Source organism: Rhinoraja longicauda, chromosome 3 (assembly GCF_053455715.1).
Source record: "Rhinoraja longicauda isolate Sanriku21f chromosome 3, sRhiLon1.1, whole genome shotgun sequence".
NCBI classification, from domain to species: domain Eukaryota; kingdom Metazoa; phylum Chordata; class Chondrichthyes; order Rajiformes; family Arhynchobatidae; genus Rhinoraja; species Rhinoraja longicauda.
In genome coordinates, this window is record NC_135955.1 from 41,285,780 (window position 1) to 41,299,226 (window position 13,447).

General features: G+C 40.4%; 1 protein-coding gene across 3 annotated transcripts in view; it reads right to left on the minus strand.

The window, feature by feature from the left end:
* Nucleotides 1-7,080: 7,080 nt before the first annotated feature.
* ncbp1 (nuclear cap binding protein subunit 1) overlaps nt 7,081-13,447 on the minus strand; it is a 52,068-nt gene continuing 45,701 nt past the window's right edge. For all 3 annotated transcript variants that reach the window (XM_078396017.1, XM_078396018.1, XM_078396019.1), the window contains 3 exons: nt 11,222-11,368; nt 11,005-11,118; nt 7,081-8,663 (listed from right to left, as the gene is read on the minus strand). In XM_078396017.1, coding sequence (XP_078252143.1) covers nt 8,553-8,663; nt 11,005-11,118; nt 11,222-11,368 — 372 coding nt within the window. In that variant the 3' untranslated portion in view covers nt 7,081-8,552. The remainder of the gene's footprint in view (nt 8,664-11,004; nt 11,119-11,221; nt 11,369-13,447) is intronic.

Below are 13,447 nucleotides of genomic sequence, written 5' to 3' on the forward strand. Positions count from 1 at the left end.
AATCCTTCAATGTCAAGGATCACTTGCTTCTCCAGTCAATAGACAATAGGTGCAGGAGTAGGCCATTCAGCCCTTCGAGCCAGCACCGCCATTCAATGCGATCATGGCTGATCACTCTCAATCTAGTCCCAAGCAGGATCTAAACTGCTGCTTGATGGGGCAGGTACCTGGGTTTTTCAATTGAGTGCTCCTGCTGCATACACATTGCTTCCACATGTTCCCATTCCAATCCTCCAGGTACTCAGAGCTTACCCAAAAATGCAAAATATATATTTTTCTCTGTGATGTCGTTTATTTTCCAGTAAATTGCTGTCTAATACAGCTCAGGGTAGAGTGCTTGATTTGGTGATTTAGTATATGGTCAAGCCATCAGCACTGGTTGAGCACAATCAGAGGGCTGGGGATATTGGTCATGGATTGAGGGTTGTGACGGCATTGCCAGTTCTTCAGTGTATTGACTGCTTCATTGGTGTGGTAATGGCTTCAAGGATTTGATCGCCAAACCCTTTTGGCCCAGTTAACTAAAGGGTTTCTTTGTGTGCAGAGTGGGGATGGAAGTGAATTTTGTGACCGATGTCAGTCTTCACTGACATGTGGTTCCTGTGATATGGAATGTGATCCACAATTTCAAGGGTCTCATTGTAAAGCATGATGATCTTGAAACGGTCTGCAAGGAGAGCAGACAGTTGTGGATGTTTAGTGTCTAGTTCTCTCTCTCAAATGCTTTGGTGAGGCAAGGAAAATTTGCAATGGAAAAGCTCCAGATATTCACCCTCTCCAATAAGACAAGCAAGTTAAGCTACAGTAAATAAGAATTCATTGTTCTGTTGTTGTTATACGACAATTAAACACTCATGACTCTTGTTCACCTTACCACCTACAGGATATTACCATCACAGAAACCCCAGTCACCATATTGTAGGGATCACCATTGAACCTCAACGTGACAAGCTGCAGAATACTCTGGGTACAAGATCCTGTCAAAAGCTGGGTATTTGGTAATGAGCAACATCTCTTTTGCACCCTAAAATCTTAATCTATAAAGCACATCCTTGGGGCTCTAAAACCCCAAGTTTTTAAAAAAGATGTGACCATAAAGGTTGATGAAGGCAGAGCTGTAGACATTGCATATATGGATTTCCGCATGGTAGGCTGCTCTGGAAGGTTAGATCCCATGGGATCCCAGGAGAGATGACTTCATGGAAGGAAGCAGAGGGTAATGGTGAAGGTTGCTTTTCGGACTGGAGGCCTGTGACTAGTGGTGTGCCTCAGGGATCGGTGCTGCGCCCATTGCTGTTTGTCATCTATATCAATAATTTGGAGGACTAACATGGCATAATTAGCAAGTTTGCAGATGACACCAATGTGGGTGGTATTGTAGATGGTAAAAATGGTTGTCAAAAATTGCAGCAGGATCTTGATTGGTTGGGCAGAGGAATGGTTGATGGAATTTAATAGAGAAATGTGAGGTGTTGCATTTTGGGAACACTAACATGGGCAGGAACTACAGTGAAAGGGCTCTGGGGAATGTTGTAGAGCAGAGGGATCTAGGGGTACAGTGTTCGTTGAAAGTGACATCACAAGTAGATAGAGTGGTCAAAAAGGTTTTTGGCACTTTGGCCTTCATCAGAGCATTGAGTATGGAGGTTGGAAGGTCATGTTGCAGTTATGCAAGATGTTGGCAAGGCCACATTTAGAATATTGTGTTCAGTTCTGGGCTCCATGTTACAGGAAAGATGTCAAGCTGGAAAGGGTGTAGAGAAGATTTACGAGGATGTTGCCATGCCTTAAGGGCTTGAGCTATAGGGATAGGTGGAGCAGGCTAGGACTCTATTCCTTGGAGTGCAAAGGATGAGGGGTGATCTGAAAGGTATACAAAATCATGAGAGGAATAGATCGGGTGGATGCAGTCTCTTGCCCAGAGCAGGGGAATCAAGAACCAGAGGACACAGGCTTACGGTGAGGTAAGATTTAATAGGAACCTTCGGGGTAACTTTTTTCATACAAAGGGTGGTGGGTATACAGAATGAGCTACTGGAGGAGGTAGGAGGCAGGTACTATTGCAGTGTTTAAAACACCTTTAGACAGGTACATGAATAGGACAGGTTTAGCGGGGTATGGGCTAAACGCAGGCAGGTAAAACTAGTGTTGACCGGACATGTTGGTCGAAGGACCAGTTTTCACGCTGTATGACTCCGAGTCATGAACTCTCCACTTGATTGAATGAATGTATCTCCAACAATACTTGGGGTTTGTGACTATCAAAGACAAAGCAGCCATCATTGCACCCACCACCACCCTAAACATACTTTCCCTCCACAGTTGGTACACATTGATTGGAGTATGTACTGTTTACAAAATAGATTGCAATCACTTGCCATCGAGTACTTAGTCTCAGAATGTGGGTAACTTCATTCATCAGAAGTTCAAGAAGTCGCTCACCACAATCATAAGGGCAGAGGACAGACAATAAATAGACCTTGCAGGCAACAACCAGATCCTCCCCAAAAATGAGCTATATTAAAATAAGCATTTCCCTACCCATCCAATGGCATAGTCACAAAGTTACAATACACAATGCAGTTAGTGTTAGTTCTCTACGTATTAGAACATAGAACAGTATGGCACAGGAACAGGCCCTTCGCCCATAATGTCTGCACCAAATACAATGCCAAGATAAACTCAACTCAGCTCTGCCTGCACGATCCATTCCCTTCATACCCATGTGCTTATCTAAAAGCCTCTTAAATACCACTATCATATCCCCTTCCACCACCACTCCTGGCAGCATGTTCCATGCACCCACTCTCTGCAAACAAACTTGCCCTGCACATTCTCATTTATATCCCCCCCGCCTTGGCTATGCTCTCTAGCCTTTTACATTTTCACCCTGGGAGAAAAGTTCTGCTCCCTACCATATTATCTACTTCTATCAGGTCTCTTCTCAATTTACAAAATTCCAAAGAAAACAAAGTTTATCTAACCACTCCTTGTAGTTAATAATCCTAATCCAGGCAGCATTCTGATAAACCTCTTCTGCATCCTCTCCAAAGCTTCCACATCCTTCATGTAAAGGGATGACCAGAAGTGCACACAATACTTTTAAAACGGCCTAACCAGTCTTATAGAGCTGCATCATGGTATCAAGTTGTGCTGCCTCTTTCAGGGAGTTATGGATTTGAACCCCAAGATCCCTCTGTACGTTAATGGTGTTAGGGATCTTGCTATCAATCATATACCTTCTCCATACATTCAACCTCTCAAAGTGCAACACCTCACATTTGATCAGATTAAACTCCATCTGCCATTTCTCTACCCATTTCTGTAGCTGATCTTGATCCTGCTGTATATTTTGAAAAACTTTCTCATTTTCCACAACTCCGGCAATCTTGGTGTCGTCTGCAAACTTACTTGCTGATCCATCTACATTTATGTCCACGTCATTTATATATTTCACAAACACGAGGTCTCATCACAGATCCCTATGGGAATCCACCGGTGACAGACTCCATCAGAATAACACCCACCACGGAGTTAAAACCTTTCCACCGCAACTCTGCCTTCTATATATTTCCCCAGCTCGCCATCTAAAAACAGCACCGAAGGGGCGCTGGCTAGCGAGGCTGGAGGGGGATCCACCGCCGGGGATGTGCACACATTCTCGGTGTCCGAGCATGAGGTGAGGTGGGCTCTGACGCGTGTGAACATGAGGAAAGCTGGAGGCCCAGATGGTATATCTGGGCGAGTACTAAAGTCTTGTGCTACTCAGCTTGCTCCAGTGCTCACCACAATATTCAACCTCTCCTTGGCCAAGTCCGTGATCCCTGCATGCTTCAAAAGATCCATCATTGTTCCGGTGCCAAAGAATGCCTCTCCAGCGTGTTTAAATGACTACCGACTGGTGGCCCTCACCTCGGTTGTCATGAAATGCTTCGAGAGGCTAATCAAGAAGCACATCTGTGCCTTCCTTCCTCGCAACATGGACCCACTGCAGTTCGCATACCGTCCGAACAGGTCCACGGATGATGCGGTCTCCCAGGTTCTGCACACCGCTCTCTCTCATCTGGACAGCCAGGGGGGCTATGTGAGGATGCTGTTCATTAAAATTTATTTTATTTTTTATTTTTTACAGAACTTTTTAGAAAACAAACCCTCCCACCCTTCCCCCAGTCAATATTGAATAAGGAAAAAGAAGAAAAGAAAAAAAGATTAAAGACTGCCTGGGTGTTGGGGGTCCTGCACACGCCCCATGGAATTCCAAACAGAATAAACTGTATATATATATACATCTCTCCCAAAAGAACCATTGAGAATATGAACAATTCTTCTATATATATAGGCCCCTCTTTTGTAGATAAGGACGCCAGATATTTAAAAAAGTATCATATTTGTTCCTTAAATTATAAGTAATTTTTTCAAGTGGGATACAGTTAGAAATTTCATTATTCCAAAGGTCCATACTTAAATAGGAATCAGATTTCCAAGTAACTGCGATAGTTTTTTTGGCTACTGCTAATGCAATTTTTATAAATTCTTTCTGATATTTATTCATTTTAAGTTGTGGTCTTATTCCTTCAACATCACCCAATAACAAAAATCTTGGGTTGTATGGAAGTTGTATTCCGATAATCTGTTCTAGAAAACTTCTTAAGTTTGTCCAAAAAGGTTCTATTTTTGAACAGGACCAAGTAGAATGAAAAAAAGTACCAATTTCTTGATTGCACCGAAAACATTGGTCAGATAAACTTGAATTTATTCTCTTTAAGTTTTGTGGTGTGATATATCTTCAAGGGCCCTACAATCTCCTCTCTTGCCTCTCTCAATAACATGGGATAGATCACTTCAAGCCAATGGTTTATCCACTTTAATGACCTTCAAGATCTCCAACACCACATCCTTCTTGATCTCAAACTGCTTATGAGTATTCTTCACACTGATTCCACCGAGCTCCTGCTTGGTGAATACAGATGCAAAGTACTCCTTTAGTAACCCCCCCCCCCCAAAAAAAACTGCAATGTTACATTGATCAGGTTACGAATCTGTTTTTTTAAAAACATTCATCATTGGTCATCAATGTTCATGACCAACAAGGAGCAGCAACTAGTCATCCGTGACTTTCTAACAAAATACGGTCATTCCCTTATTATGTGGAGATAATTTAAAGCCCTGTTTAATTTTGTAATTTGATACATTATTGAATGTTACTCAAGGAACAAAGTTAATTTAATGAGCCACAATACAGTGGGCAGAGTACAGCAACAGCCATAACTGCACTTTAAATTATGTTTCATTTTGAGTCATTATGGGATATCAGAAACTCAATCTCGGACAGTTTCCATGGTCAGTAAACCTGGAGCTAGACATTAATGCATTTCATAATTTTTATCCATTTATTCTTTTCTGGAATGTGGATGTCTTGACACACCTTTATTGTGCATTCCTAACTCCATCCATTCAACAGTAGATAAGCATCAACCACATGAGCAACAAACAAGCCAGTCCAGGTCAGGATGACAAATTATTTTGCCCGAAGGTCTGAGTAAACTGGATCCTTTTTTTCCCCTCAGATCATCATTACCAATGCTTGATGATCATTCTAGATTTAAATTATTTTAATTTTAATTCTCCAGCTGCTATGGCAAGATTCAAATTGGCATTTCCAGTTACTAGTCCTGTAATATAATCATTCTGCAAGATATCCAAGAGCAGGACTTTGTATTTATAATCCGAAAGGCTTGGCTTATTAAGTCAGAGACAACTTCCTAAACGAAGTTAACAACAGGGCATCGATCCCCTTCAGAGCTGGCTAAGGGGGTAATAGTCTGATGATTATGGATAATGAGCCCATCTGTGGAAGCCCATTATGTTCAATTTTATGCAGGTGAAAGCCTGCATGGACAGAAATGGCTCAGAACCTCTACACAAATTAAACATGTCTCTCAGGGAATACATAAGAACAAATACACCAAATCAAATAAATGCAATTGTTGAAAAGACCACAGAAATCATTGCTACTATGCTCAAATTAATGACCTCATAAAACTGAAATAATACGTTACTGTAGCGTCAATCTGTCTGATTAAAAAGCAAAATTTCATAACTGTGGTCTTACTCTATAATCTTTAGAGTATGACTATAAGCATCTCAAACAAACAGCTTTGCGCAGCCTTCCTGCTGAATGGAGATTGCATAAAATGTTGAGAGTAGAAGTCAGAGATCGCACAGAATCTGGTGTCGGTAAGGAATCAACCCCTAAGCAGAAAAGTGGAAATTTAATTGAAACTAGACCAAGTGGACCCATTGGGCCCAAACCTCTCCTGCATTGGTGCAGCACCCACCCCCCCCCCCCCCCCCCCTCCCCTCCATCCCCCTTATCCTCCCTCCCTCCCTCTCTAGGAGATAGATTTAAACTTTAAAATGAGAAATAACTAAAAATATAACACCGATTTCAATGAAACTTCTTCCATTAGCACCAAAGGGACGACGGTGAGTAAGGTGGGCCTAAAATTGTCACGCTATCGTGTACTGTTTTGGCTGTAGTTCAGGAACAAACAAACGAGAGTTTTAGTGTATAGATGTATAAATTGACTTGGGATGAGAGACATGTTAAAAGGGCATGATACCGTAGCAAAGATAGTTTTGGCTGCCACAAAGGACATAGGAAAGGAGCATGACAGTGGTTGAACTGGATGAAAAAAAACAGCCAAGGTGAAGGGGGAAAATAACCCCGAGAGTGATATTCTTGGACAGCGAAAGCAGTGGTCCCAAAGTCCAATAGTTTTTAATGGCTAGCAATATTAAGTGAAGTGAAAACTGAATATGCTCCATAAAGGCAGTAATATCACCTCACTACCTGGCTATGAAAAAATGTTAATGTCATATCAGACAGCTGAAGGAAAATAATATCGTGGAAAGGGTTTCTCTGCAGCATAATGTTTTCATGACAATAATTAGCTGATTCTTTCCATCTATACTATATAAAGACAGGACTTCAGAAAGAACATGCATTAACACTGTCTGTATAATTGGGGGTGAAGGGATTAATACTGGGATGGAAAATGGTTTAATATTTCATGGATAATATGAATTCAAGGTACAATTTCTTGAAATGTAAAAGGAGAATGACTCTTATGCAAAAGATGTATCAATGGAAACTGACTAGATTCAGACGACTAAAGTAGTGAAACAACAGTCGTCAGCACCCAAGAGAGAACAGGGCGAATTTCAGATTCTGTAAAATATGTTAAAAATTTAATCAAAATTTTAGCATCATCTATAACTTGGCAATATTCAAACTTTACTAATCTAAAATGTCTCTGAATACAGGTTATGCCAGAATTTCACAATGTAGAATAAGACATGTCAAGGTGTTTTTTTAAAATAACGAACCTTAGAATGATATCTTGTTTTATTATACAATTTGATGGATTGGATAAAGTGGTTTGGAAAGAATGATTGAATTGGATTATATAAATCTGGGGCCAAAAAATATTTCTCCATTTGTTTTTTTTAATATAGTTTTCCTGTGGTTGCATGACTCAAAATCCAGACCCCACGTAAATTATATTGTCATTTATTTGGGAACAGTTGGGATCGTCTGGGTTGAGAGAAGATGCAGCATTCGGGGCTGCATCACAATGAACACAATCGCAAACTTTGGCACTCTGCTATTTTATACAGCACAGTTCTCTCAAACACATTGCATATGTGCCCCTCCACCACACTCGCATGCACGCCCATACATACACACACACACACACACACACACATACAGTCAGCTCCCCAGGTCCGAAAAAACCCCAACAGGCCCTGAATGTTTGCAAAACCTTTTGTAAACAGCCCAAGCGAGAGGACCCAATAACTGATAAGATTGTTATCCTAGAATCAATGCATTTTCATTAATCTGTAAAAAAATATTAATCTTTTTCCAATTGCAATCACTTCATCTCTCCATTTCCCACTTTCTGCATGAGGCTTGGATGGACATGTAAATTTAAAAAATACACACCTTAAAAAAAAAAGATAGTATCTCTACTGATATCAGTAGAAATGCTTATTTGCTATTACTAAGATCAAAAGAACACAATACAACATCTAAAGTCAAAACTTTGGTCTACTAATAAGGAGCACAATTTCAGACAAGTTACAACATGCAACTTAATTTACAAACTGCAAGATAGATCATGAGGATAAGAGCAGGTATTAGTTAGATGCAGACAACAGTATCAAACAACCAAACCAAGGAGTACAAAGCAAATTTAAAATTTAGGTGACTACCAAAATTAGAATCAAACTATATATATGTTCATCTCTTGAGCCTCTAAAGTTTCTAACTATTCCATAAGATGCATTTATTTAGAAGATAAATCCTTTCTACTGTGAATGGCATTTGTCTCCATGCTCCATGGTTTTCACAGATAATTAGGCAAAAGGGATATTATTAATACAAGAGTGTTGCTTGTTTGAGTCAGTTTTCACCACTGCAGGATTAAAAGAGGTGTTGAAAACACTGAGAATTTGAAAACGTTCATTGAGCTGTAACACAATCGCCATTACTGAAGGGCACAGAACTGCTGGAACACAGCCAGTATGTGATGGTCCAGCTCAGCCGTGAAGAGCAGGTTCTCCAAAGTGACCATGTACTGTTGAATGATCTGGTGATGCTGCAACATAGAAACATGCCAAACTTGAGTACAGCCATAATAATTGCCTACCTGAATTTTCTCTTGCAAACTTCTAATGCTAGCAGTTTCTGTTAAAACATATTATTTTCTTGCCAAAACATAGCAAGTTAAGCTGATTGAGAAGGCTGATTAGACTTTCAGGCTAAATTACTGCACATTTTAGAGGCTGTCTGGCTATTCAAAAGGCTGTGTGTGGGCTGTTACAATTAGAAGCAGAGCACCAGACAAAAAGGACCTCTCTCCTACACTACTAACAGAGCACCAATGTAGGTTTGCACATGTGGAAACAGACCACCATATTCAGAGCAAAATTAGCAGATTGTCTCAAGTTATTCTAATTTTGGCTTCTGAAGACGAAATTTAGACTCAAATTTCAGTCCAGCACTTGAGCACACAATCTAGACTGAAACTTCAATATCGTGTTGGGTGCCAAAATGTTGAAAATCAAACCATGCTGACTCATCAGCTAACTTCAATGGATGTATGGAAGAATGGACAATGTTGGAGGACAGATGTGGGGCAACCAGTCTGTAGTGTGCTGAACTGAGGGGCCAGATGCATTTTGCCAGCAATGGTTAATATATTTAGCATGGCCCCATTCATTTGAATACTGGCCAGCATGGAATGCGCAAGTGAAACCAAGTGTCTTTATTTAAAAATTAATATTAATATTTTTTAATTTTACTTTTTTTAAATCAAAATGTTCTCAGAAGGTGCATGGTTACATGGATAGGACAGGTTTGGAGGAATATGGACCAAACGCAGGCAGTGTAGCTGGGATATGTTGGGCAGTGTGGGCAAGTTGTGCTGAAGGGCCTGTTTCCACACTGTATCACTCTATGAGAAGTCTTGGAGTTCTACAGCAGGTGCAAAGCCCAGGATGGGGTTGAGCACCATCAGTTCAATTAAATTGAAGCACTTGTGATTTGGCAAATGATTTCTTGGCACTAGAGTAATTATCCTGACCAGCATTAATTCCTCAGTCAAACCAAGATAGATTAGCTAGCATTGTGTGTGGGACCTTACGAATGATTCGGACCTGCTGCATTTATAGACAATAGACAATAGGTGCAGGAGTAGGCCATTCAGCCCTTCGAGCCAGCACCGCCATTCAATGCGATCATGGCTGATCACTCTCAATCAGTACCCCGTTCCTGCCTTCTCCCCATACCCCCTCACTCCGCTATCCTTAAGAGCTCTATCCAGCTCTCCCTTGAAAGCATCCAACGAACTGGCCTCCACTGCCTTCTGAGGCAGAGAATTCCACACCTTCACCACTCTCTGACTGAAAAAGTTCTTCCTCATCTCCGTTTTAAATGGCCTACCCCTTATTCTTAAATTATGGCCCCTTGTTCTGGACTCCCCCAACATTGGGAACATGTTTCCTGCCTCTAATGTGTCCAATCCCCTAATTATCTTATACGTTTCAATAAGATCCCCCCTCATCCTTCTAAATTCCAGTGTATACAAGCCTAATTGCTCCAGCCTTTCAACATACGACAGTCCCGCCATTCCGGAAATCAACCTAGTGAACCTACGCTGCACGCCCTCAATAGCAAGAATATCCTTCCTCAAATTTGGAGACCAAAACTGCACACAGTACTCCAGGTGCGGTCTCACCAGGGCCCGGTACAACTGTAGAAGGACCTCTTTGCTCCTATACTCAACTCCTCTTGTTACGAAGGCCCATTTCTAACATCTTTAGACTTGAATCATACAAATGGCACCGGAAACATGGTGACTCTTGTATACAGTCTCTGTAGTCTACTATTCCTAGTCTTGTACTTAAATATGATTGTGCCTAGGCATAGTAAGATTTTTTACTGAAATGTATTGAAAAACGAATTTCACTGTGTCTTGGGACATGTGACAGACAATAAAATACCACTGAACATTTACAAAAAAAGACTAATGTGCTTTAGGATAGCTTAAAAACGTGGCAAGACTTTAAATTAAAAACATATTCATTGTTCATGGAATGAATCATTTTTGTTTGTACTTAGGCAGGTGGTATTTTACAGTCAGGCATTAATGCTATTGAAGAAACAAGGAACTGCAAATGCTGGTTTTAAAAAAAGACAAAGTGCTGGAGTAACACAGGTCAGGCAGCATCTCTGGAAACATGGATAGGCGATGTTTTGAGGCGAGACCCAAAACATCACTTACCCATCATCTCCAGAGTTGCTGACTGACTCGCTGATTTACTCCAGCACCATGTGTTTATTAATGCTATTGATCCTGTTTAAGGTTTGATTTTTATTGTTGATGGTCTTCTGGAAATGAAATGTACGCAAGGTCTGCTTCAGGTCACATTACTAACCTGGAGGAAGATTTGCTGTAAACGTTCAATGCAGTTCTTATACCAGGGTGTGTTAAAATCGATCCCACCAGTTTCACACCTCGCAAGGTGTTCTGTCAGAATCATTATAAAACGCTATAAAAAAACATAAAGAACCTTAAGTACATCAATGGAGAATGTCATGAAACAATTCAAAAGAAAAATAATTTATAATAGAGAAGTGCAACCTACAACTTACCTGGAAAATTACTAGAAAGAGGTTTTTCTGTTCACTTTGGGCAGACTCAACTTTTTCCTGAAGACGTTCAATTTGTTCTTCTAAAGGGCCATCCTCATCATCATCATCATCATCACTATTCTGGTCATAATCATCGTCACTGTCTCGCTTTAGAGAAGACATAACATCACAGTTTACTTAGTCAGAAATCCCATGTTCCAACAATATCACTACCCCAATTCCTTACATAGAAAATAGGTGCAGGAGTAGACCATTCGGCCCTTTGATCATGGCTGATCATCCAAAATCAGTATCCCGTTCCGGCTTTTTCCCCCATATCCCTCGATTCCCTTAGCCCTAAGAGCTAAATCAACTCTCTCTTGAAAACATCTAGTGTATTGGCCTCCAATGCCTTCTGTGGCATAGAATTCCACAGATTCCCAACTCTCTGGGTGAAAAAGTTTTTCCTCATCTCAGTCCTAAATGGCCTACCCCTTATTCTTAAACTGTGACCCATGGTTCTGGACTCCCCCAACATCGGGAACATATTTCCTGCATCTACCCTGTCCAATCCTCTAAGAATTTTATATGTTTCTGTAAGATCCCCTGTCATCCTTCTAAATTCCAGCGAATACAAGCCCAGTCGGCCTATTCTTTCATATGTCAGTCCCGCCATCCCAGGAATTAACCTGGTGAACCTACACTACACTCCCTTGCAGTATTTATGATCTCTCTCTCTTTCTAATGCAGGACAAAATCTCCACCACCCATGAAGCGTGGTTAGTGATTACCATCTACTAAATGTACTATAGTTACTCACCAATACTACTTAAATTGCACATCCACAACTACCAGTAAATAGTACTACGTTTCCCCTCCAAGTCACATTATCCTGACGTGGAAATCTATTACCATACCTTATTTGTTGTTGGGTTCAAATTTTGGATCTCCTGACAAAATAATATGTGGATGATTGTGGCAGTTCAGGAAGGTATATTAGCTCCCCAAGGCCACATAGAGATGGGTAATAAACATTGGCTTTGCCAGTAATGATCCAGTAAATGAATTATATATCCAAAAGCCCTTACTTTTACCATAGAAACATGAAAAGTGGGTCATTTCTATTATAATTACATTGAGGACTTGTTAATTAAGTAAAAAATTAAGTTAAAAATTCAAGTCATGAATTTTAAAATTAAATTTGGTTTTGATAAGGATGTTGTAAGCTATCCATGCACTCTGCAACAGTTTATCTTGGCATCAGGAATTTGTTGAAGGCGAACACCAGACTAACCAACATGGAGCACATACATATTTGAAGAAAAATAGTAAAGGTAAAGGATGAAATATAAAACTACGAAGAACATACAGGTGATGAAATAACACTGTTCAGTTGATCTTCACGTGTAAATATTGAAATAACACAGAAAAAATACACAATTTACTTCATGATCAATCAAAGGCCTTATAAATGCCAAATAATATTTTACATGGAGTTCCCCAAGTCTACATGATTCTGAAAAAGGAATGCAAATATACATTCAAATACTCAGTTCAACAAGTGCAGTTTATTGAAAAGTTTTCATGGTTCAATCACCAAAAATATCAACTAACCTAAAAATATTTAAGCAATAAAAATGATGGTGATATCTTGCTATAAGGAGTTTAGAAAAATCAAATGTGTTTAATAAGGTGCATATTAAGTTGTGCTTGTGATGACACTTAGTTATTACCATACAGTACAAAAACAGGCCCTAGGGATAAACTTGTTCATGTCGACCAAGATGCCCCATCCACACTAGTCCATAAGACATAGAAGAATTAGGCCATTCAGCTCATCAAGTCTACCCCGTCATTCCATCATGGTTGATCTATTTTTCCTTCTCGACCCAATTCTCCTCCCCGTAACTTTGGACTTAGATACAGCGTGGAAACAGGCTCTCTGGCCCACAGAGTCCCGCGCCGACCAGCAATACTAGCACTATCCTACACATTAGGGACAATTTATACAATTTACAGAGGCCAATTAACCTACAAACCTGTACATCTTTGGAGTATGGGAGGAAACCGGGGCATTCAGAAAAAAACCACGCGGTCACAGGGAGAACGTACAAGCTGTACAGACAGGACCAGTAGTCAGGATTGAACCCAGGTCTCTGGCGCTGCTTTATCACTGCACCACTTTGCGCCAGCGTAACCTTTGATGCTCTTACTAATCAAGAACCGATAGCAAACTAAGAACTAATC